Source organism: Pongo abelii, chromosome 16 (assembly GCF_028885655.2).
Source record: "Pongo abelii isolate AG06213 chromosome 16, NHGRI_mPonAbe1-v2.0_pri, whole genome shotgun sequence".
NCBI classification, from domain to species: domain Eukaryota; kingdom Metazoa; phylum Chordata; class Mammalia; order Primates; family Hominidae; genus Pongo; species Pongo abelii.
The window spans coordinates 89620734-89646227 of record NC_072001.2 but is presented as its reverse complement, the minus strand read 5'-3'; the positions used below and the strand labels follow the sequence as shown (position 1 = coordinate 89646227).

General features: G+C 38.8%; 1 protein-coding gene across 1 annotated transcript in view; it reads right to left on the bottom strand.

Moving 5' to 3' along the window:
• Positions 1 to 25494, bottom strand: part of AGBL1 (AGBL carboxypeptidase 1) — a 534408-nt gene that overhangs the window by 113583 nt on the left and 395331 nt on the right. Inside the window, 3 exon segments of the mRNA XM_009250131.3 lie at positions 4831 to 4893; positions 6578 to 6754; positions 15419 to 15550. Coding sequence (XP_009248406.3) covers positions 4831 to 4893; positions 6578 to 6754; positions 15419 to 15550 — 372 coding nt within the window.

The following is a 25494-nucleotide window of genomic DNA, read 5'->3' as shown; positions in this document are numbered from 1 at the left end:
GCTTCTGCACAGCAAAAGAAACTACCATCAGAGTGAGCAGGCAACCTATAGAATGTGAGAAAATTTTTGCAATCTACTCATCTGACAAAGGGCTAATATCCAGAATCTATAAAGATCTCAAACAAATTTACAAGAAAAAAACAACCACATCAAAAAGTGGGCAAAGTATATGAACAGACACTTCTCAAAAGAAGATATTTATGCTGCCAACAGACACATGAAAAAATGCTCATCATCACTGGCCATCAGAGAAACGCAAATCAAAACCACAATGACATACCATCTCACACCAGTTAGAATGGCGATCATTAAAAAGTCAGGAAACAACAGGTGCTGTAGAGGATGTGGAGAAATAGCAACTGTTTTACACTGTTGGTGGGACTGTAAACTGGTTCAACCATTGTGGAAGACAATGTGGCGATTCCTCAAGGATCTAGAACTGGAAATACCATTTGACCTAGCCATCCCATTACTGGGTATATACCCAAAGGATTATAAATCATTGCTGCTATAAAGACACATGCACATGTATGTTTATTGCGGCACTATTCATAATAGCAAAGACTTGGAACCAACCCAAATGTCCAACAATGATAGACTGGATTAAGAAAATGTGGCAGATATACACCATGGAATACTATGCAGCCATAAAAAAGGATGAGTTCATGTCCTTCGTAGGGACATGGATGAAGCTGGAAACCATCATTCTCAGCCAACTATCACAGGGACAAAAAACAAAACACCGCAAGCTCTCACTCGTAGATGGGAATTGAACAATGAGAACACTTGGACACAGGAAGGGGAACATCACACACCTGGGCCTGTTGCGGGGTGGGGGGAGGGGGGAGGGATAGCGTTAGGAGATTCCCTAATATAAATGACGAGTTAATGGGTGCAGCACACCAACATGGCACATGTATACATATGTAACAAACCTGCACGTTGTGCACATGTACCCTAGAACTTAAAGTATATAAAAAAAAGTACAAGAACAAAAAAGAAAATTGCATAAGGTTTTTAAGGGCTTCACATTACACTGGGTCACCCTGGTCTGGGTGATCCATAAGTCCCTTGGATACCCAGCAAAAAACTTGGTCAACATAATGTAGCAGAAACCACAACTATCTTTTAGTTCCAATTCTGTCTTCCTATTACAAATAAGAAAACTGTGACCCAGAGAGGTTAAGTGGCTCACCTGTTGCTGTAGATCTGCTTAATTACAGCCAAGTGCAGAAGGTGGGTCTCCTGCTTCCAAAGCCCAGGTCCCCTTTTACCAACCACATTCTACTAGACAGAAAGCATGAGGTAAAAGCAAAGATCCCAGCAACATATCTGTCTGGCTTCAAATCCTGGCTCGAAAACTTCTAGCTGTGGGATCTTGAGCAAGTTACTTAACTTCTCTGTCTCAGTGGTCTCATTTGTAAAATAGGAATAATGAGAAGAATAATAAAACTGATTTTGTAGTGCTTTGTTGTACAATAGCAGACATGAAGTAGTTTAAGAGATGTAAAGGGCTTAGCACACAATAAGTATGATAGATGTGTTTGTTATCATTATTGCTACCTTAACATTGTGTATTATAACACTGGAGCAGCCTTAATCAGCACTCATACATGCCATGAGTCTCAAATTTGTCTTCCAAAATGTTCCAAGAAAATCTGAAACTTTTCATTTTCCTCATCATGAGGTAGAGAGAAAATAAGAACTGTTATAACATATTTAGGGCTTTACCGCATGGCAATATGGAGGCAGAAATAAAAACCTTCCCTAATTCTTGGAGATAATTTTGTATTTTCTTGTGTGACCCAGTTTATTAGGTTGAATAGTATCTTCCCCAATGCGCAAATTTATCTCCTTATCAGAATGTCAGAATATGAGCTTATTTGGAAATAGGTTCACTACAGATATAATTAATTAAATTAAGATGAGGTCATCCTGGAGTAAGGTGGGCTCTTATTCCAGTATGTCTGGTGTCCTTATAAGAAGAAGAGGGGAGACACAGAGATAGAGGTTCACAAGTAGAGAAGGCCATGTGACAATAAAGAAAGAAATTGTAGTCATGCGTTGACAAACCAAAAAACACCAAGGATTTCTGGCAATAAAGAAGCTCAAAGAAAGGCATGAAACAGTTGCCTTTAGAGAGAATGTAACACTGCCAACACCTTGATTTCAGGCTTTTATCTTCCAGATCTGTGAGAGAACAGATTTATGTTGTTTTAAGCCATCCAGGTTGTGGTATTCTGTTACAGCAGCCACAGAAAATAAACACAGTCAGCCTACAGTCTGGGCTACTGCAAGAAACCCTGCTCTGATCTGCGGTCTCTAGTTTTGTAGTAGAGGGCTTTGTTCCCTAAACAGCTAAGGCAAGTGGAGTGAATGAAGGGCCACTGGGAGCCTTGAACACGGAGTTCCGATGATTGAATTTCCTATATGAAATTCATCCCCACTAAACCATCTCCAACAATTTAAGTGCTTAGTTCCAGCATGCATGTTTTATAATCTAAGCCTTTTTGAAATACTGTTATAAGTTGTTTACAGCAGGAAACAGCCTCTGAGATGCTGAGATTTGCATATAGAAGGACTTTTGGGGAGTGCTTGCTGTAACAATACCTGTGAGTTACTAGGGAAACAAAGTTGGGCAGATGGGGAGGTTGAACCACAAGGGAATTGCAACAGAGGTACCAGCTAATCCTAAAGGGTTATCTAGAGCTGGAATGGCCCTTTGGAGTCATCCCAACTGAAGCAGAGATAAGGCTTTTGTTTCCCCACAGATCAGCTATTGGATGTAGGCTGCAGGTAGAGAGGAGCCATAGCTTTGGGGCAAGGTGGGGTCCTTTAGTTACAAGCAATTCCTGGTTATAGACACAGCCATGAACAACCAGGGGAAATTGAGTGCCTGGGTCCTAAGGAGGGATCTCGAGGGTGGACCGCAGCATCGACTACATATATGGATGGAAGTCTTTCTGCCTAATTATCATCTGTTATTAGAATGTGGCCATAAGAGATTCCATACCTGAACTAGAATTGCCTTACTCGGGGAAATAATCCATTGGGTGCTCTCAAACCATATCTAGTGGCAGGTCTGAGAGGTCTCAGCCTTGTATTCTTATGTCTTTCACCCACACATTTTCCATCTCCACCCATTGCAACGACTCTTAAAATCTCCATTTTAGAATGGCATCTGATCACATTTGGACCACAATAATTTCTTCTCTTTTTCTGCTTACCCAAGGACAGTGAGGATCATCATTTGAGGGCTTGGAAATTGCCATTTATTTACTTGTTCACTTACTTACTCACTTGTCAGCCATCATACATTTTTAATACCTGCTTTATACTATACTAAGCATTGAGTATAAAAAAAAGAAAGAAGAGATTGTAAAAGGCCTTACTCACCACGATGATGAGTTGGATTTTATCGAGACACAATGAAGACACTTAGAAGGATTACGAGCATTACTGTGACTTGAATAGATTTGTGTTATTAAAGGAGCCCTTGTGGGTGGTAGAAAGGATGCACTGCAGGAAGGTCCCACAATACAAGGATGCAGCTTGCAGGCAGAGAATTTAAACACAAGTTGAGTCACTCTTCAAACCTCAGCTGAGTTACCATCTTCTGTCCTTCCCTAAGATCTACTTTGCTGTCCAAGTTAGCAGCGTTGCAAGGAGCAAGTCGACAGCCTGCTTGGGTAGAGGGACTCACATCCTCCTCCTAAGCTACCAGCAACCCCTGGGGCCCAGCCACATGCCTTTGTGTAGGCAAACACACCACGTGTGTGACCTCAGGTCACAAACACTCAGTGTGAAGCCCACAGCTGTCCACATAGACTGGATGCCTCTAAAAAAATGAGCCCCCAAAGGATGCATCATTTCATTTTGGCTTTTTCCTCAACAGCCTCAATAGCTTTGGGCCTGTCCCTAATAGGTAAAGTAAATCTCTCAGTGGGTGGGATTTCCACATTAAATACAAGTTATAGATCTAAGTGTATGACCTAGCAACAGAGACTGTATCCCAAAGAAACAAGAGCAGGATAATTCTTTTTCTAATTAGCCAACTATAGACTGGAAAACAGAAGAGAAAATATCATATTAATAATCATTATTTTAAGGTAATAGCTTATGTTCTTTAATGCAGTTCCAATATAAATGTCACTGTAAAGAATGATATTTCATTTCAATACTTACAAATCAGGTACTTAGTGTGCTGGGGGAGAAATGATTGGAACTACTTTAAAGCTGCATTAACCGAGAAACTGCAAAAATATTTATATTCTTATGAAGGAAGGAAAGAATGCCTCTCACGGGTGTATTTAAGTATCCTCCATCTTTTGGATAAATGGTAACGCTAAATAAAAAATGGAAAGATGACCTTAGAATAATAATCTCAAGACTCAACTGGGACTCATCTTCTCAATGTACAAAAAGCATTTACAATATGTTCAGGATGGAAATTTCTATACTGCTTTATAGCTCATAGACTGCATTATGTACCTTACGCAAAAATCACCAAAATACCCAACTCCAGGCTGGCTTCATTCCCATGGGGTGGGCCCTCCCATATGTAAAATTACTCACCATCCCCTGTGAGTATCACTGCCTGTGATTTTGCTCAGTTACTCAACAATGTTTGTAAGGACAGGAAAACAAAGAGAAGGAGAAAACTAATACAATTGGAGAGGTGTTTCATATAGAGAATGGGATTCTTAAACCAAAACCAGGTCTGGCACTGTTAGGGCTTTACTCTAGCCAGTTCTCCCTCCATTCTTCCTTCTAGTGACCCCATGCAAAAGCCATTTGGAAAATTTCACAAGATAAATGCTGCGCCAATACCTGAAGGCCATCCACTGGGTGAGCCCTTTCATTCTTTGACCTCTCCAACAGCCTCTATGTACACTGCACAGTAGAGAGTTGGTGAGGGCCTGAACCTATGACTCATTTCATTTTCAAGCAGCTCCAGAGAACTTTGAGTTTCCAGCTGATTTACTGTGAATGGTATTGATACTTATGTGACTAGAAGCTGTTCGTTTGAATTGGTGCTTGGAGAAACAAACTCAATGAAAGTCACCAAGCTAATAAATCTCTGAAGAGTTACATGGAGTTGTCTTTTAAACAAATGACAAGCCCCTTCCCATCAAGACACATGTGCAGAGAGAGACACAAACCTATGTCCATAAGGCCTTAAAGTCATAATATTTAAAGCTTTTTTTTTCCAATCTTATATGTTTTGAACGACAAGGGAGTGAACAGATTCCTGATTATATAACCTCCAAGTATATTCACATATATGTTTTCTTTTAGTCCTTACAAAATCTTGTACGGTAGGATAAAAGGAGTCCTTATTAAAATCTGCATTTGATATATGAAAAAAATAGGTTCCTAGAAGTAAGTAGCTTTCAACACTGCTGGTAAGTGAAAGAGTGAGATCTCTTGATGCCCAATCTCATGCTCATCCAATGATTTCAGCTCTTCTTATTCTTCATTTACATTAATGTGGGTGAATAGGATTAATTCAGTCTAAGAATTTATTAATTCAGTAACAAAACAATTATTTGAAGCAAGTCTTTAGACTAAGTGGCTATTTGACAGAATTAATAGTCAAAATGGGTGGTTCGGTAGCCCTGAGTTAAAAAAAATCTTCGACTACGTGAGAAGTTAGATAATGTGCATTGCCTGTCACACCCTGTACTCTCTTTGGTAACTAACAGATTTCTACAAGCTCAGGATTGCATAGATGCCAAGTGCTTCCTAGCTGTTCCAGGAGACTATCAAAGCCAACACAATGAGCTTAATGCTGGTGAGGTCCAGGTATTCTTAGGGTTGAATGGAAGTCACCAAGGAGCAGTCTGTCAGCTTGCCTAAGAAATTTACAAGAGTCGATTACCCTGGCACTGTCAAAATGTCCTTTATTTATGCTTCTCTATGGGGGAGTGGGAAAAGCAGCCAGAACAGCCTGCTGTAGCAGCTATCCAGCTGCTCATGCAGTTAATATAGCTGTAGAAAGAATGTGATTTATACAAGAGCACTTTCTCTCAAGACTAGCATATGAGTCCAAAACCCACTCATTCTGGGAGACCCATGCCATGCACACACTTTTGTGTGCTCTGGAGACAGCAGGATAACAAAGAGAACTACAGATTTAGATTGACGCAGAAGATGGAAACGCACTAGATATACGTACCAACAATATCTACACACTGACCTATGCCCTTTATGATGTACAAAGAACGAGTCCACTTGTTGCAGAAGGCAAGAGTTTTATGCATATAACAGAGCCAGGCAAGCAGATGTTCTGTAAAAGTTGGGGATGCCTGTCAAAGAGAGGCTCCCAGCTGCTTGCTGGTGAGGGCAGCTGTTTGAAGAACCAAATTGGAAAGCATGCACGCATTGCTTCCAGGATCAATAGAGAAGATCCTGCAGGTGAAAGCAATTGTTCAACCAGTTTTTCAAGGCAAGGGAGCAAGACCAAACTACTTGGAGCCTTCTTCCCCTTTTAGGTGAGAAAGCAGGTACAAGCTGTCTATAATTTCTATGTATTGTTGCTGGACAGAAAGTATGAGTGTCCTGCAGCCTCACATACCTGATAAGGGCCCTGGTTGCAGCCACAGTAGCTGCTTTCCATGGTGTAGCTTCTGGACACCCCCATCTCTCTCCACACCGCCACCCGGGCCGTGGAAGCTCGAGATTTCTCCACAAGGAAGCTGCAGCTGCTCATTGTGAATGCTGGTGCTAGCTTATCAAGGATTTTGGGAAGAGTCTACAGTAAAAACAAAAATCAAACTATGATTAGTTGTGGGTGACTAGGGATAGTCATCATAAAAATAGCTTCTCAACATTGTTAAGCATCTATATATAAAATACTCGTTACTTTAAATCATTTATTAACCCTGAGAAATGGCTATCACTTTTTAAAAATCATTTTGCAGATGAGGAAACAGGCTTAGAAAAGTTAGAAATAGGCCGGGAGCAGTGGCTCATGCCTGTAATCTCAGCACTTTGGGAGGCTGAGGCAGGTGGATCACCTGAGGGCAGGAGTTCAAAACCAGCCTGGCCAACATGGTGAAACTCCGTCTTACTAAAAATACAAAAATTAGCTGAATGTGATGGCAGGCACCTGTAATCCCAGCTACTCAGGAGGCTGAGGTAGGAGAATCTCTTGAACCCAGATGATGGAGGTTGCAGTGTGCCAAGATTGCACCACTGCACTCCAGCCTGAGAGACAGAGTGAGACTGCATCTCAAAAAAAAAAAAAAAAAAAAAAAAAAGTTAGAAATAAATAGCTGAAGTCCAGAAAACCATAAAGTTGCTAGAAAGGAATCCAAATGCCAACATGGCCAACTCCATAATCTTTCAATTCCTGCATTGCTATGGACCATGGCTGCACACATACATTTGGCCTCATACATGAAAGAGTTGAGACTATGGAAAGCCTCAGATTTCACAGGCACTTGAAATTTACAGACTGCATCCAGCCTCACTGTTACTTAGCAGGGTCAGACTAGGGACCGTTCACTTATTTCACAAGGCCAAAGGGGCCAGTGATGATTCTAGGGAAGAAGCACATATAGTTCACTTCTTTCCTAAGAGTATATAATTGCCAAAATGAACTTTTTCGTCTCATCTTCTAAGCCAAAAATCTGAGGCTTGATCAATATGAAACTCCTGAAAATCCATCCTCTCTGGGTTCGTATATTCCACCTTTTCTTGGGGTAAAAATATTTTATTTATGACTACTTAATCCCCATTTAGAAGGCATCTCTAGTCACTTGACACCCTGATTGACAGAAAGGGATCTTCCAGCCACTGGACCTCCTCCCCAGAGGACAATGACTCAGAGTTGATAGTATACACAGTTCTGAGTCAGCAGAAATACTGCAATTAGTCCCAGAACTTTAATGACATTAACAAGAAGCATTCTCTCATTTTAGTGTTGGCAGAATATGCATAAACTAACACATAATATAAAATTACATACATTAGACAGTAGTGAAGCCTTAGGCTTTTAGACAAATTACAGGGAGAAAGTAGAGAAGCATAACAAGTTAATGAGAATATAAATGAAAGAATTGTTTTTAAAGAGATGAAGTTTTGTTAATTTCTAGAACATTGATAGAACATTCTAGAACATTCTAGAACAATGATAGACTGGATTAAGAAAATGTGGCACATATACACCATGGAATACTATGCAGCCATAAAAAATGATGAGTTCACGTCCTTTGTAGGGACATGGATGAAATTGGAAATCATCATTCTCAGTAAACTATCGCAAGAACAAAAAACCAAACACCGCATATTCTCACTCATAGGTGGGAATTGAACAATGAGAACACATGGACACAGGAAGGGGAACATCACACTCTGGGGACTGTTGTGGGGTGGGGGGAGGGGGGAGGGATAGCATTGGGAGATATACCTAATGCTAGATGACGAGTTGGTGGGTGCAGCGCACCAGCATGGCACATGTATACATATGTAACTTACCTGCACATTGCGCACATGTACCATAAAACCTAAAGTATAATAATAATAATAATAATAATAATAATAATAAAAGAAAAAAAAAATACAAAAAAAAAAAAGAGATGAAGTTTTGTTAATTTCTAGAACATTGAGCAAATCTCTTACTCTCTCTGGTACTTACTGTCTTCATGTTAAATGTAACTGTTAATTATAATTATTAATTATCTTATAAATTATATATTATATAAATAGATTAGCATAATTATTAATATAATTCACTATGATCTCTAAATTCCTACATAGCCTCCAGACTTACAATCATCTAAAAAAGGGAAATAGAATGCTAATGTTGTCTTCACTTGAGTGTCTACAATTGCCTCCTAATTGATTTCATCTTATCCATTCTTGTCCCTCCCTTCCTATAATCCCTCAATCTATTTGTTCCTTCAAAGTGCTCATTACAATTACAACTGAATTACTGTGTATGTATTAGTTGTTTGTTTTCTATCTCCCCAGAAGCCTAGAAGTTCCATGAGGGCAGGTCTGTGTCTTATTCACAGAAAAATCCCTACACATCGAGCAGTATGTTGCTCATAGAGGGTACTACATAATTATTTGCTAAAATAAATAGAATCTGCTAGTCCAGACCCCTGGAGGGCTGGTCAAATAGACATAAATATATTGTTTCTATATCCTGCAACTAAAGTGATCATTAATACTTGCAAATAGTTTTAATTTAACAATGGCGTACCATGTTGCAAAAGTTTACTGTTACATGGTTTAAGTGACTTCCTTTTTTACTTAAGTGAAACCATTTTTTTCTTCCGTAGGTTGTCTCTCTCTCTTTTTTAAAAAAAATAAAAAGGCTTTATTTAAAGCAGTTTTAGGTCCACAGGGAAATTGAGAAGGAAGATGCAGAGATTTTCCATATGCCTCCCACTCCTGTACATGCATGGACTCCCTCAACATTGACATCCCTCACCAGAGCGGTAGGTTTGTTTTAACTGCTGAACCTACATAGAAACATCATCACTCAAAGTCTATAGCTTACATGAGGACTCTCTTCACTTTTGGTGTTGTACATCTTATGGGTTTGAAAAAATGTATAATGTTGTGTACTCAATATTATAGTATTATCCAAAGTAGTTTTACTGCCCTAAGAATCCCCTGTGTTCCACCTATTTCTCCTTCCTTCCTTCCAAACTCCTGGCAACCCTGACCTTTTTAGTCTCCATAGTTTTGCTTTCTCCAGAATGTCATACAGCTGGAAATACAGTATGTAGCCTTTTCAGGTTGTTTTCTTTAACTTAGTAATATCCATTTAAGGTTCTTCCACGTCTCTTCATGGCTTGATAGCTCATTCCTTTTCAGCACTGAATAATACTTTATTGTCTGTTTATAACAAATATTGGGCTGTAGCTGTCTTTTCTTGTGATGTCCTCATTTTGGCTTTGGTATCAGGATAACACAGACCTCATAAAATGAGTTGGCAAGTGTTTCTCCTCTATTTTCTGAAAGGATGTTTTTATAATTAGCACTATTTTGTTCTTAAGAGTTTGATAGAATGTATCAACAAAGCCATTTGGGCCTAGACTTCCATTTGTGGGAAGAGTTTTAATTACTAATTCTTCTTTCCACTTAAAATAAACCTCATCAGATTGTCCATGTGTCCTTGAGTCAGTTTTGGTACTCTGTGTTCTAAGAATGTATTCACTTGTTGGCATATAGCTGTTAATGATATTCTTTTTTACTTCGTAAGATCTGTAGTGATGTCCCTTCTTTCAATCCCAATTTTGACAACTTGTATCTTCTTTCTTTTCTTTGTCTAGCTAAATGATGATCATTTTGTTGACCGTTTTAAGAAATCAAATTATGAATTATTGGATAAAAAGCATGTTCTTTATGGATTCTCTATTGTTCATATGATTTTTATTTCATTGATCTTACTTTGGCTTTTATTTTGTTCTTTCTTATACTTTGGGATTTATTTGCACTTCTTTTTCTTGTTTCTGAATGTGGATGCTTAGATTATTGATTTCAGATCTTTCTGCACTTCTAAATATTCTAAATTACAAAGTTCCTTCTATGTACTATTTTTGCTGCATACTATAAATTTTCACTTATTGAGTGTTTATTTTTATTCACTTAAAGATATTTTCTAATTACCCATTGGATTTCCTCTTTGATCCATAAGTTAATTTGATACAAATTGCTTAATTTCCAAATAATCAGAGATATCCCAGATTTCTTATGAAAGTTAATTTATAATTTAATTCTGTTGTGTAGGTAAATATTCTGTGCATGGTTTCAGTCCCTTAAGATATATTGATATTTATTTAATAGCCCATTATAGGATCTATGCTGGAGAAATTTTGATGTGCACTCAAAAAGAATATACATTCTTTTGTTTTGAAAAGAACTGTTATATGTAAGTTAGGTCAGGTGTTCTCTATACTAATTTTCTTTTTGGTTATTCTGTCGCTTACTGAGAGACGATTACTAAAATATTCAACTATTATTATTAAATTTTAAATGCCTTCTTTCAACTTTTTCTTCTTGTATTTCAGAGTATATATATTCACATACATTTATAATTGTTACACCTTGCTGATGAACTATTTGTTTCAGTATTATGAATTGCACCCTTAGCCCTAGTAATATTTTTTCTTTTGATGTATATTTTGTCTTATGTCAATATAACCATCTTTATTATGGTTACCATTTGCATGGTGTATCTTTTTCCATCTTTTAACTTTTAACCTGTTTCCATTATTTAATCAGAAGCATGTCATTATAGACAATAGATACTTGAACCTATTTTTTAAATCTGGTCTTACAACCTCTGCCTTTGGAATGAGGGTGTGTTCATTCATATTTAATTCATCATTGATATTTTTGGATTTACATTTGCCATTTTGTTGTTTGATTCTATATGTCTCATATATGTTGTGTTCCTCTTATGCTATCTTCTTCTCTCATTATATCTTCAAATATTTTTTCAGACATTTATTTTCCTCTCTTTCTGGGACTCCCATTACATGTTGGTTGATATGCTTTATGCTATCCTATAGGTCTCTACAGCTCTTTACTTTTCTTTAATCTTGTTTTCTCTGTTCTTTGAATTGAATAATTTGGGGTTAATCATCAAATTACTGATTCATTCTCTACTATCTTGCCATCTCAAATCTGCTGACAATCCCATCTAGTGAATTTTTCATGTTGGTTATAATACTTTTCAACACTATCTCCTTCCTTCCTTCCTTCCTTCCTTCCTTCCTTCCTTCCTTCTTTCTGTGTTTAATTCTCCATCAAGGTTCCATATATATTGAGTAATGGTCATCATATTTTGCCATTAACTTTTGAACATAATTTTCTTTAATTATTTGAATGTATTTTAACAGTTGCTTGGAAAGAATTATGAACCCAACATGTTGGCCCACTCTGTTTCTACTGACTGTTTTGTTTCCTGAGCATGGATTTCACATTCTTGATTCTTCACAAAATTGTAATTTTTGGTTGAAAACTGGACATCATAGATTATACCTTTTTTAGCATCTCTGGATTCTATTTCTTAAATGTTTTTAAATTTTTAACTACTTTCCTGGATTAATCTGCAGAATATTTCTTTCTTTATTCTTCTGCAATGTGTGCCACTGATGTCTCTACACAGTTTCTACATTCTTATTTAAATTATTTAGCTTGACATCTGTGGCTGCTTAGCATAGTGGTTACACAATAATTTGGGCAAATGTAGTGCTCAAATATCTTGAGTGCATAAGACTTCCACTCTCTGTTAATTGATTTGTATGTGATTTGGGAAGACATCAAAATTGTGGTAGTTCTTAAGTCTCTTTGGACTTTATTTCTCACTGGGCCCTCTTGGGTCTCCTCTAGAGACATATATTTTTCCATAATCCATGTGATATAGTTTAGATATATGTCCCCACCAAAATCTCATGATGAAATGTAACTCCCAGTGTTAGAGGTGGGGCCTGGTAGGAGGTGACTGGATTACAGGAGTGGATTTCCCATGAATGGTTTTGCATCATCTTCTTGGTGCTGTCGTTGCAATAATGAGTGAATTCTCATGAGATCTAGTAGTTTAAAAGTGTGTGGCACCTCCCCCTGACTCTTTTCCTGGCTCTGTTCTCACCATGTGAAGTGCCTGCTCCCCCTTCACCTTCTAACATGATTGGAAGCTTCCTGAGGCCTCCCCAGAAGCAGATGCCAACATTATGCTTCCCGAACAGCCTGCAGAACCATAAGCCAATTAAACCTCTTTTCTTTATAATTTATCCAGTCTCAGCAACGCAAGAACGGCTTAATACACCATGTATTTATAGAGAGTCTATCTTAGCTTTTCTATGGCTCTCTCATTTCCAAGATCTCCCTTGTAAATTTCTGGCTCTGTGTGTGTGTGTGTGTGTGTGTGTGTGTGTGTGTGTGTGTGTGTGGCGGGGGGTGGGGGGGGCTATCATTTCTTGATGACCAAATAGAGTGGTGTCAGGAGCAGCCCCAGTCAAGAAGGTTACAGACCCCTGCTGTTCTTACATGAAGTTCTAGCAATTTTCAAGAATAAATGCTTCTCAATTTATCATCTGTATTCGGTCAATTTACAGAGTCCTAAAGGGCTGCTTTTCAAAATTTTCTTCTATTTTACACTGCGTTTTGCAGAGAGGATTCACTGACCTCTTTATACCAACATAACTGGAAGTAGTACCATTAAAGTTGATTAATAAAATTGAATAAATGTTGCAGAGTGGATGTGAAATATAATAGGGTGTATAATTGTCTCTTCAATACTAATGGTAGATGACCAAATAAAGTCTTAGATAAGTTTAACATGTTTAGAATTGTTCCACTTTCAATGGTAATGAAGGAATCAGCCTCTCAGCATCAACAGACTGTTGACTGCTGGTAGATATAATGATGATAACATTAACCTATCTTACCAAGACACTCTCCCCTGAGTCTCAATTTTCCCATCTGTAAAATGAGTGGGTCCTTTCAATTCTGACAAGATCCATTTGTATACACAAAAGTCTTTTTAGGCAGATCACCAGTGTTGAGATAATTATTTACAGATCATTATGTCCTAATTTAGAGTGTCAGTGATAGAGGGAGTTATATACTATGTGGGACCCCAAAAAGCAAAGCTGTTTGGGTTGAAAGCCAGGGATATGACCAAACCATATTCACTTCACTACTTCCACATATGTCCTAGTAGCCCATGAATCACCTTTAAGGAATCCCAGGACACCAACAAACTCGATGAAATAAACTATGTAGAAAATTTAACTTCCTAATTTCACAAGGGAGAAAAGTCAGACAACTGACCCACTCACAGTTAAAGGACCTTATAGGTGAGCATTAATGTCTAGATGGATTAATCTTTTTAACAGCATTGCTATTAAATACCACTGTGCTTATTCTCATAGGCAGAAACTGGCATACCTATCTCTATAATGTTATGCCTTTTACCTTAACTGACACTAACCTGGGCCTCAAAATATGTTTTGAATTTATTAAACAATATGAATCATACACAAAAATTAAAATACAGTTGATAAGAACCCATCCTATCATTCCCTGCAATGTCTGACCTCTGCCCCATTTCATGTCAGCTTCGTACAGGAGACTTTTTAAAAGTTCTGTGTCTTATACCTTTTCCTGTGTATGGGAGATTATCTATTAATATTATTACTTTCCCTTGGAAAAAGAGAAGTAAAAAACACGCTGACTCTATATTTAAGACTGGACCATGGTAGATTTTTTTGATTCAAGATGTATCACATATAAGAGATCATTTTATATGGGTTGGGTCCACAGGAGCTGCCCAGATAAATGCTTTAATTTACTAAACTAGTTTCCTAAATAAGATTAAGTTATTAAGCTTCTTATGGTTTATCACCATTACTCTGGTTGAGCCTTACAGCAAACAGGTTATTGAGGATAAGCTGTTGATTCTGCTATAAAAGCCTTGGGGTGGTTGTATTGATCAGCGGCAGTCTATTTTTGATGGACTGGGTGAAGAAGGCTAGAGAAGAGGGGACATATTTCCAGGTGAAATGGTGATTTGGTGGATTTTTACCTCTTAATACTATCATTAACCCTGGGGATGAAGCTATTTTGCACATAGTAAATTGCATACCCAGAATAATAGACTTAGAAGAGGCAGAAACCATCATAATTTTCTACTTTTTCTACAGAAATTTTAAGCAAAGACCAGTTTTCATTTAGTATTTGGGCAACTTTGCTTCTTCCTGATTCTCACTATGCAATAGCTTGTTGCCCTTATCCTGATGGGAAGAAGTACTCTCTTCTTTACCCCTCCCTAATTTCCTATGTGGTTTCATGGAGGAACAGTTGAGCTCTAACCACTAAAACTAAAGTAAAACAGAATTAGGGTCAGTGGATTACTGATCTACTTTTTATAGAATGCTCATGCAGAGAGATGTAGATGGTTTAATGGCTTGTGTTTGTTCATCCCTTCCTATTTATTTGAAGTCCTTTTGTATTCAGTATCATTCTGTTCCTTCCCTAAGCTATGTAACAGAGGCAGTATTTTTACTATCCTCATTTTACAGATGGCAGAAGGGTGGTTCAGAGAGGTAATGTTAAAAACTTCATAATCACACAGTTAATAATCGAATAATTGTAAAGCCAGGCATTAAGATGAGGTCTTCTGTCTCTAGTTCTCATGCCTTTTATACAATATCAAACCATATAGAAAACAGAAGGAAAGCAACAAGTTAGCAAGTCATTATTCAACAAAAATTAGGAGAGGTTACACATGCCTCCAGCCTGCTTGTATTACAACCCTATGGTTAAAATAATTAAAATGCTTATTTACAAAAAAAAAAACCACAACTAAATAAATGAATGGGGCATGGTCTTAAAGGTAAGAATAAAGAATATGAACACAGCATGTCTGATGTCATTCCCCTCAGCGGCTTACCCTGTAGTTGACATCCTCTAGGATAGTAGATGTGCCCACAGTGCATGCTGCTTGCCACAAGGTTTCCTTGATGCTACAGCCATAAAGGAACACATTCTTCTTTTGGGAGTGGCCATGGAAGTCACAGAAAACCTACAATAGCCCAACAAAGGAGAAAATAAAACCAGGTCAGGTCACTGGTTTCTTAAATTCACTTAAATCATATCTATTCATGTTCCATTGCTCAAAGAAAGTTTAAAATGTCAACTTTCTCGTATGCTGTTGAGTTAGCAGATCAGCCATGTGGGGATCATTGGTGTCTTTGGCAAGAGTGGCATTGATTGTATTTGTGGAGTTATCAGGGGAGAATGTAGACTTTAAGGGTCTTAGGAGTGAATAGAATATGAAAAAACACAAGTCATGTATAGCTCTTTTGATAAATTTACTTGTGACTGGGTAGGAGGCATGGGCAAAGCTGGAAAAGAAAATAGGAACAAGGGCAGTTTAAGATATCTATGAGCATTTTAAACAATTTGATGAGAACACATGGACACATAGAGGAGAAAAACACACACGCTGGGGCATTTCAGAGGGTAGAGAGTGGGAGGAGGGAGAGGATAAGGAAAAATAACTAATGGGTACTAGGCTTAATATCGGGGTGAGGAAATAGTCTGTACAACAAAGCTCCGTGACATAAGTTTACCTGTGCAACAAATCTGTACTTGTACCCCTGAACTTGAAAGTTAAAAAAAAATTAAAATAAAAGTCAATAGGAAAGATCCATCTAAAGGGAATTGGCGAAATATTCAAAAACAGAAGGTAATCAATCACTCTAATTTTTCTCTAGGTTCCGATGTGGAAAAGAATGACCATCAAAACACAATGGCTTATCAAACAAAGGATTACTTTTCATTCATACTAGAGATCAGCCATGACTCTGCTCTGTATGTTTTCTTCATTCTAGGATCCAGGCTAAAGAAGCCCTAATTTGAAACATGCTACTCTTGTGGTAGAGGGGAAAAACGGTCAAAGGTAGAATCAGGTAATGGCCATTAAAGCTTTTACTGAATCGTGGCAAACATCATATCTGCTCATAGTCCACTGGTCAAAGAAAGTCACATAACCAATTTTATCGTGGTGTGGGGAAGTACATTCCTCCTACAGGGAGGTTCTGCAAATCATATGACAAGGGCAGTGATGCAAAATCTTATTATAAGGAGAGATGCTAATAATGGAGAAAAATAATAAAATCTAAAAAAGACCACAACTTTTTTTCTATTCTTGTATGCATGACCCTTTGCAGTAGACCATGTTTCAACATCATCAATAGGTGGAGTACATTTCTTCACTTCTTGAATATGTGCTTAGCCACTGATATGGTTTGGCTGTGTTCCCACCCAAATCTCACCTTGAATTGTAACAATCTCCACATGTCCAGGGCGGGTCCAGGTGGCGGCAATTAAATCATGGGGGTAGGTCTTTCCCATGCTGTTCTCGTGATAGTGAATAAGTGTCATGAGACCTGATGGTTTTATAAAGGGGAATTCCCCTGTATTCGTTCTCTTGCCTGCTGCCATGTAAGATGTGACTTTGCCCCTCGTTTGCCCTCCACCATGATTGTGAGGCTTCCCCAGCCATGTGGAACTGTGAGCCAATTAAACCTCTTTCCTTTATAATTACCTAGTCTCACGTATGTCTTTATTAGCAGCATAAGAACAGACTAATACAGCTATGTGGCATCTTTTGGTCAATAAGAATGAGCAAATATGATGCAAGCTGAGGCATATTAAGGGGTTTGCTGTCTTGCTGCTCCCAGGAACCTTGCAACAACCATCATGTGAGTAAACATAGGCTGGGCTGCTGGATGATGAGACTCTCTGCAAAGTCATCCCGACTGACCTAGCTGATATCAAGCCAACCACCAGGTATGTGAATGAATCTAATTTAGACCATCCAGTCCTAGCCAACCTGGCTCAGAGCAGAGGAATCATAATGCATAGCTTTTGTTTAAGTCACTAAGTTTTGCTGTGGTTTATTATACAACAAAAGCTAAGTGTTAGAATAATCTCTCCTCCTAGTCTAAATATTTGTTTCCCTCCCTTCCACATACAAAATACACTTAACTATTCTCCAAGGAAGATACACCTAAAGAGCCCATTCCATCACAGTATCAGTCTCAGCCCAAAATTCCATTATAGTTTCTATATCCTGTGTATGCCTTCTCCTTATCTATGAACAAAAAGGCAAGCCACCTGTTTTCTGTTCATCTACCTACAATGGTTGAATGAGGAAATAATATCCCCAGTAACACTCATGTTTCAAAGAGGATGAATAAGATGGGTATAGCAGTTGCTGGTTCACAACAATTCTGTAATGCTCTCATCCAGGCATTGAGAGATGCCTGTATCCTTTGGGTAGGGCCAGTTGGTTGATTAGACCCGGTTCTGCTCCCTGTTAGTAGTTGTCCAGTATTATTTTTTCTACAGATATTGACTCTTTCCTTGTGAGGTATTTATTTTTCCTGTATCTTTCTTGGCCATGCATGAAAAGGGCATTGGACAATATGGCCCACTTTAAGGCAAAGCCTCTAACTTCTCCAATTCCTGATGTAGAAGTTTGGGGTCCAAAGATCATTTTGGTCTGAAAAAGTCATAGTCTGTTTGAATCAAAACATTAAAAGAATGGAAATGAAACATACGACAGTAAAAGAAAATATTTTTCTTTTTTTCTTGATTTTAATTTCTCTAAAACACAACTGACAGTCTAAAGAAAAATAGTAGCAATATAGAGCATGTTTATAGCATATGTATAAGTAAATATATCACAATCATATTATAAAATGTGAGAAAATAAATGGTAATATACTGTCATAAGGTCCTTGTAGTAGAGATGAAGCAGTATGTTATCTCAAGGTAGACTCTAATTAATTAAAGATAGATATTGTAAACAATAGGACAAACACTAAATTACTTTTAAGGGGCATGAATAATAATTCAAATGTGGAGATAAATTGGGATCATAAAAATGCTCAATGAATAAAAGAGAAAGCAGAAAAGATAGGAAGCTCTAAGAACACATGAAAAAATAGAAAACAGCAAAACGGTAGATTTCAACCCAAACATATCAATAATCTTACTTATTGTAAATGGTCAAAACTCACTAATTAAAAGGTAAAGAGTATCAGATTGGATAAATAAGAAAGATCAAATATATTCTGCCTACATGAAGTTCATTTTAAATATAAAGACACAGATAGGTTGAAAGTAAAAGGATGTAAAATATACTATGCAAATACAAAACAAAAGAATGCTAGAGTAGCTATATTAATTATCAGATAAAGTAGACACCAGAACAAGAAGAATTATCTGGGATAAAGAGAGATACAATGGTTGATGTATCCCTCCTGTCTTTGGTGGTTAAGTGCTACCACTTGGCCTCTGTACTCTAGGATTGCATAATCTCCATGAAATCAAAGACCCCATCTCGCCAGGCGCAGTGGCTCACTCCTGTAAATCCCAGCACTTTGGGAGGCCGAGCCAGGTAGATCACCTGAGGTCAGGAGTTCGAGACCAGCCTGGCCAACATGGTGAAACCCTGTCTCTACTAAAAATACAAAAAATTGGCCAGGCATGTTGGTATGCGCCTGTAATCCCAGCTACTCAGGAGGCTGAGGCAGGAGAATCGCTTGAACCTGGGAGGTGGAGGTTGCAGTGAGCCGAGATCGTGCCATTGCACTCCAGCCTGGGCAAAAAGAGCAAAACTCTGTCTCAAAAAAAAAAAAAAAAAGAAAACTCAATGGTGGCATCCCCTACAAACCTGGCCTTCAAAGAACAACTACAGAGTTTGTCAAGGATGAAGACACTAATGTATTTCTCATTGCTTCATGGAGGGAGTGTCTTCTGAGCCCTCTCATAAACAGGATAAACTCAGTATACATTTCTATCTCCTAGAGACTTTGCATACTCTCCCCTATATCATGCCAGCAAAGCTCTGGAATCTTGACCTTATTCAATGTAGACTATTGTTGAGCACAACATTCATTCAACCACCCAATTAAGCTGTTAGATCCACTTCCAGCTGCACAAGCTAACACATTAAATTTAGAATCTCTAGATTGTATACTCATGTCAATGAAGTCAGCCAAATCTAGTGAATTTCTGCCCTTATTAGAATACTCCTACACATGTTGCCCAGGTTTCTAATGATATATATTATCAAATCTTGTAATTCTTTTGTGTGCAAGCTATTTCTTTTTGGGTAACAGCATGTACTTATCTTCTAGGATCATGCTGATATTTGATTCTAGCTAGGAGATCAGGAGGCAACATGAGGTAGTTGTGGGTCTTGAAAAAAATGGGCTCCCTCTCTAGAGGCATCTGTTCCAGGTGATGTTATTACAGAATTTTCCAGCAGGGGAAAGCTAGTCTCCTCAATTACTATTGCTACTGATATGTGAGGCTTGCATGATGTCCTATTATAGACTTTAGAGCAGTGGGTCTCTCTCTCTCTCTCTTTTTTTTTTTTTTTTTTTTTTTTTGAGACATAGTCTCACTCTTTCACCCAGGCTGAGAGTGCAGTAGTGCAATCATGGCTCATTGCAACCTTCGAGATCCTGGGCTCAAGTTATCCTCCTGCCTCAGCCTCCCAAGTAGCTAGGACTACAGGCAAGCGACACCATACCTGGCTAATTTTTAAACTATTTTTGTAGAGACAGGATATCCCTCTGTTGTCCAGGATGGGTCTCAAATATTAATAAGCATCAGAATAACCTGGAGGTCTTGTTAAAGCAGACTACTGAGCCACACCCTTGCAATTCTGTGATTCAAGTAGGTCTGGGTGGAGCCCAAGAATTTGCATTTCTAGCAAGTTTCCGGGTGATGCTCATGCCCCAATCCCAGGACCTTACTTTCAAAGCCTTTAGTCTAAAGGAACAAATAAAGTAATTGTTTGAGGTTTAATCCTCTACTATCACTAATTTTCCACCAACTTTTACCTCTTACATCTCAGTTTCTCTCTCTGAATAAACACTCACCATTTTTATGAAAAGTGTGCAAACAAATTAAAACTGTGTCTTAGCAACAGATTTCTCAATAAAGCCAGAAGCTATGCCTCCTTGGTGATAGGCACTCCTTAAATGCTAAATTCAACTGGAGAAAATAGCTTTTCTTCCTTCCCTGATCCTTATAGACTCTGAAGAAGGAAGTAAACGACAAATTATAGAGCTATTCACCTGCAGGAATAAACATGGTTAAGCCTTGTGAGTTCTAGTAGCCACAGAAGATTCAGAGTGAAGGAGAAGCAGACATTGTTCTGCTTGTTGCTCAAATGATATCCCTAAAAATAAATGCCTGTTAATTCTAAGAAACGTGTTTCTCCAAATTGCAGGGCGCAATTACAAGGCAATTATCAAGTTATTTAAGTTGAGGAAAGTTTTTCTTTTCTACTGTAAGATTTAATACTTATACTTCTTTTCAGTAAAATTCTTTAACAGGTAAGCAGAAACTGTTCCCAATACAATATTTACAGGTTAATCAATAGCCCTATTTTTTTTTCAAGACAGAGTCTCACTCAGACTGGAGTGCAATGGCCCCATCTCAGCTCACTGCAACCTCCACATCCCAGGTTCAAGTGATTCTCGTGGCTCAGCCTTCCGAGTAGCCGGGACTACAGGTGCCTGCCACCACACTCAGCTAACTTTTTGTATTTTCAGTAGAGACAGGGTTTTGCCATGTTGCTCAGGCTGGTCTCAAACTCCTGAGCTCAGGCAATCTGCCCGCCTTGTCCTCCCAAAGTGCTAGGATTACATGCGTTAGCCACCGCTCCCTGCCTCAATAGCCCTATCTTGCTGTTAATCAATTGATTCAAAAAATATTTACTGGGTACTTGCTATGTAATAGGAGAAGTTAAAATTTTAATATAACACAGCACTGCTCTCCATAAGAATAATAATAGCAACAATAGTTAATTTATTGAAGACTCTAGATAGCATGCTAAAAATTTAATCTAGATTATCCCATGATGAAGTAGGTGCTATTATTATGCCCATTTTGTGGCCGAGAACACTGAATTCCAGATAAAATAAGTAACTTGCCCAAGTTTGTATTGTTATTATGTGAATAAATATTGGAGCCCCAGTTTGCCCTAACCCAGAGGCAATGTTTTAAAACACTTTTCATTTCTATATTACCCCATCCAGAAGCTGATTTGTTGATATTATACCACAAGCCAATAGGTCATTGTATTACCATGAGAGAAGAGCTGAAGTAGAGATAAGCAGTGTTCTCCGGGAACCCAATAAGAACAGTTGCACACTTCCAGGGGGCAGCATTCACACTGCACTCCAAGGGAGCAGCACCTTGGAAGTGTGCTATGTGATGCTTCTGGGATTCTCAAGGGAGGTTATACATAAGATGAACCTTACTGAGTGAGAGCTATCCAAGCAAATGACGAAAGAGCGAGAAAGATCTGTGGATTTGAGGTATTACAATAATTTGGAATAAGAGGGTAGAGTGAAAGGAGAATAAATTAGGTATCTATAGAAGTGGGCGGTGGTCAGATCGTTAATGCACTTGTACATCATTCTAGGATGTTGAGACATTTTCCTGAAGGTAGTGAAGGAGCCTTTAAACTATTTAAGCAAGAAGGAGCAAGATGATCAGATCATTGGAACAGAAGAACAAAAGTGTTAAGATGGCAGGGACTAAGACTAGGCAAGTGAGATGAGAAGCACCTAGCTTAAGGCACTAGACATAAGTATACAAAGAAAAGAAGTTTTGTGAGAGTAAAGAAGTAAAATCTACAGGAGTTGGAGACAATGGATTTAGAGGCTAAGAAAGGAAGAAGTTAGGAATAACTCCTCGATTTCCAGATTAAGTAAATAGGCAATGATTGTGCCTTTCTGCAAAGGCAAGGAACATAGGAAGAAATGCAGAATTGAAGACTTTGTGTAGTTTCATCTAGTTTCCTTTGAGCTAGAGTGTTTAGTTTTGAATTTTTGGCCTTTGACTAAACCAATTCCCCTCTCTGTGTCTCAGTTTCTTCATGAGGAAAGTATATGGTATGGATTGGATTATGCATCTTCCTAGAACCTTTTCCAATGCATTCTTGTCTGAGCTAAATTGCAAGGTTAATTTAGTTCATACAAACATGAGTTCCATGATTTCTTGCTCAGCAAAGAAGCTGATGAGGACCAGATTGCCATGCTCCTCACATGCCTTCCTCATCTCCTTCCTCTTTGGTCCCCTTCTGGTTCCTCTGCAAGTTAATAGGTCCCCCTTGTTCAAGAAGTTACCCTCTCCCTCTCAAACACCTCTCCCTTAGCCGTTCCCCTTTTCCCCAGGGCTCACCTATTCCTGATTGTGTTTACCGCTCTGCTTTGCCAATGTAAACTGCTGTGTTTTCTATTCTGACATCTGGGTCTCATTCCTGCTTCCCAGTACCAAGACATTTGCATTATTTATACGATTGCCACAGGAAAATGAAGGCAAGGCTGAAGCCTAGAGGAGATATATTCAAGAATATGATGGAAACCCAAAACAGCAATGTGTCCAATTAAACCAACTGAGGCTCACTAAAGCCCTGGAGGTTCCAGCTTGTGCACAATATTGTGCAGATGGCATTCAGCCCAAGTTCCTAAATGGAGTTAACATCTCTATGAGGGAAATGATATTGGTGACATGTTCAGCTACCTTCCAAGAGGCCAATTTGCAAGACTACATTTCCTAGTCTTTTTATTGATAGCCATACTCTCTCCTTAGTAAGTGCTTCATCTGAGTCATTAGCAACATCCAGTCCTAGCTGAGGTTAACCACAGTAGGCACATGCAGAATTTATTCCTAAAACTACCTGAAAGGGGATTTTATGCTCTGTTTCCTTTCCCAAAGTGAGACACTCAGACTTTCACTTAAATTGGGTCATCATGGGCCAAAGTTTCAATATGGCCTTAGAAAAGCAGCCTTTACTTACAGATCAGTCTTGGCCCCCTCCAATGGCCACTTTGGGGAGAAAAATTTCACATTAAACTCAACAGAATGTATCAATAACCAACTGTTCATGAGACTGCCCAAAGTGGGACCCTTTATGCTGGAGGAGGTTTTTGGCCATCTCACCTCAGTAGCATGTATTATAATGTTCTTTCCAAAATATTTCAGTCACAATGAAAGAGCTCCTGTAAATCAACCCAAAAACATACAATCTAATATGTGGCTTTGTTTTTTATCTAATGCCCTTCTAGTAAGTAATGATTGTAACGTCTATTATTTATTTGAATGCCAGATATGTGTCGGTCACCATGCTGATTTTACACTCCTCTATAATCAGTATAAGAAGTCCTAAAGGAGGATGTTATTCAAATATAGAGATGAGGTTCAATTTCTTCTAAAGTTAAAGGAGGTTAAGCAACTTGCCTATGGCTACCCATTAGAAAGTGATGTGTGATATCTCAAACTCTAATCAGCATGGTTCTAAAAGTTTTCCAAACACGACATTTTAAAACATTTGATGGACGAGTGATGAAGAACAATATAACAAAACTCTCAATTAGCGTATTCGAAAGTGAGTGGTCTTGCGTTTTTCCACTCTCCATCTCTGGCCAGCCGTCCCTCCATGAGTGGTAAGCCTAATGCCCTCAGAAGGCACTTATGCAGTGAGTTCCTGGCAGATTCCTCAGGAGTTAAATCTGTTCCCTTTCCCCAGTTTCAGATATTGAAGGGAGAGAAGCAGTAGCCTGGATGTCACCTTTCTACACAATCCCTGCAACCTATCAGCCTGAGAGGTCTTTGCCATCTGTCTCGCTCAGTCGCAGGTACTGAAGTTCTCGAGGTAGAAGCATTAATCTATTTGGTGTACCAAGCCCAATCAGAGCAGATGGTTATTGGGACCTCTGTCTTCACCATAACATGGGATTCAGACTAGTCTTTTTGACCTATAACAGAGCTTCTATATTGTCTGGCTAAACCCCTGGGGTAGGCTGGGGACTGAATACTGACCTATCACCATGCCTACTCAGTCCCTGTAAAGAGGTTTGCCCTTGGCTTTTGCCTCTGTTTCTGAGTTGCTTTCCTAACCGAGAACTGTTCATTGCCTTGGCCCCCTAGGATGGACTGTGCTTTGCTCTGGGCCATCTTCACTGTCTGGGATAAGAACTTTAAGCCCTACGCCCAATGCCCTTGGCCATGATCATTGCTGCCTTGCTGTGTTTACCAGATTAGTTTTCTTCAGACATGCACAAGTCTCTTCCGTGTCTTCATCGGAAGCCTCTGTTTTCACTTCTGGCCTTCACGGAGAGCAGCCTTATGGCAAAATTAGTCCCTCTGGCCCCATCTTCATGTATTTCTTGCTTTCCCCTATTTCCACCAGCTCTTGGCAGAGGGACCTTCACAAAGGCTGAAGAAGAATGCTACCTAAGCGGTTACCCTCCTATTTTCCCCTCCCCTCCATCACCTCATTTCATTCCATTCTACAACAAATAAGACATAAGAAATTTGTTTAGACTTCTTTGAAAATTCTGACTTGTCCTCCCTCTAAGAACATCCCAGATTTTTGACCAGGCACAGTGGCTCACGCCTGTAATCCCAGCACTTTGGGAGGCCGAGGCGGGCAGATCATGAGGTCAAGAGATAGAGACCATCCTAGCCAACATGGTGAAACCCCATTTCTACTAAAAATACAAAAATTAGCCAGGTGTGGTGGCTCATGCCTGCAGTCCCAGCTACTCAGGAAGCTGAGGCAGGAGAATTGCTTGAACCCAGGAGGTAGAAGTTGCAGTGAACTGAGATCGCACCCCTGCACTCCAGCCTGGTGACAGATCGAGACTCCATCTCAAAAAAACAAACAAAAAAGAATATCCCAGATTTTCAGCTCTTGTGTTACACAGAAACTACATTGAAGACACTGTTGAGAGCAAGAGAAAAAATGCCCTTTGCTTTTCACTAAAATTTATCAAGAAACTGAAGCAATTCAATTAAATGTAGTTTTTTTGTGTCAGTAAAAATATACAGAAACTTGGTTTCTGGTATGGTAAAGAAGCCTTGTTTAACCTTCATTCTGATAGCATGGGAACAATTCCAAATAAAAGAATACGGAAGCAAATGGAAATA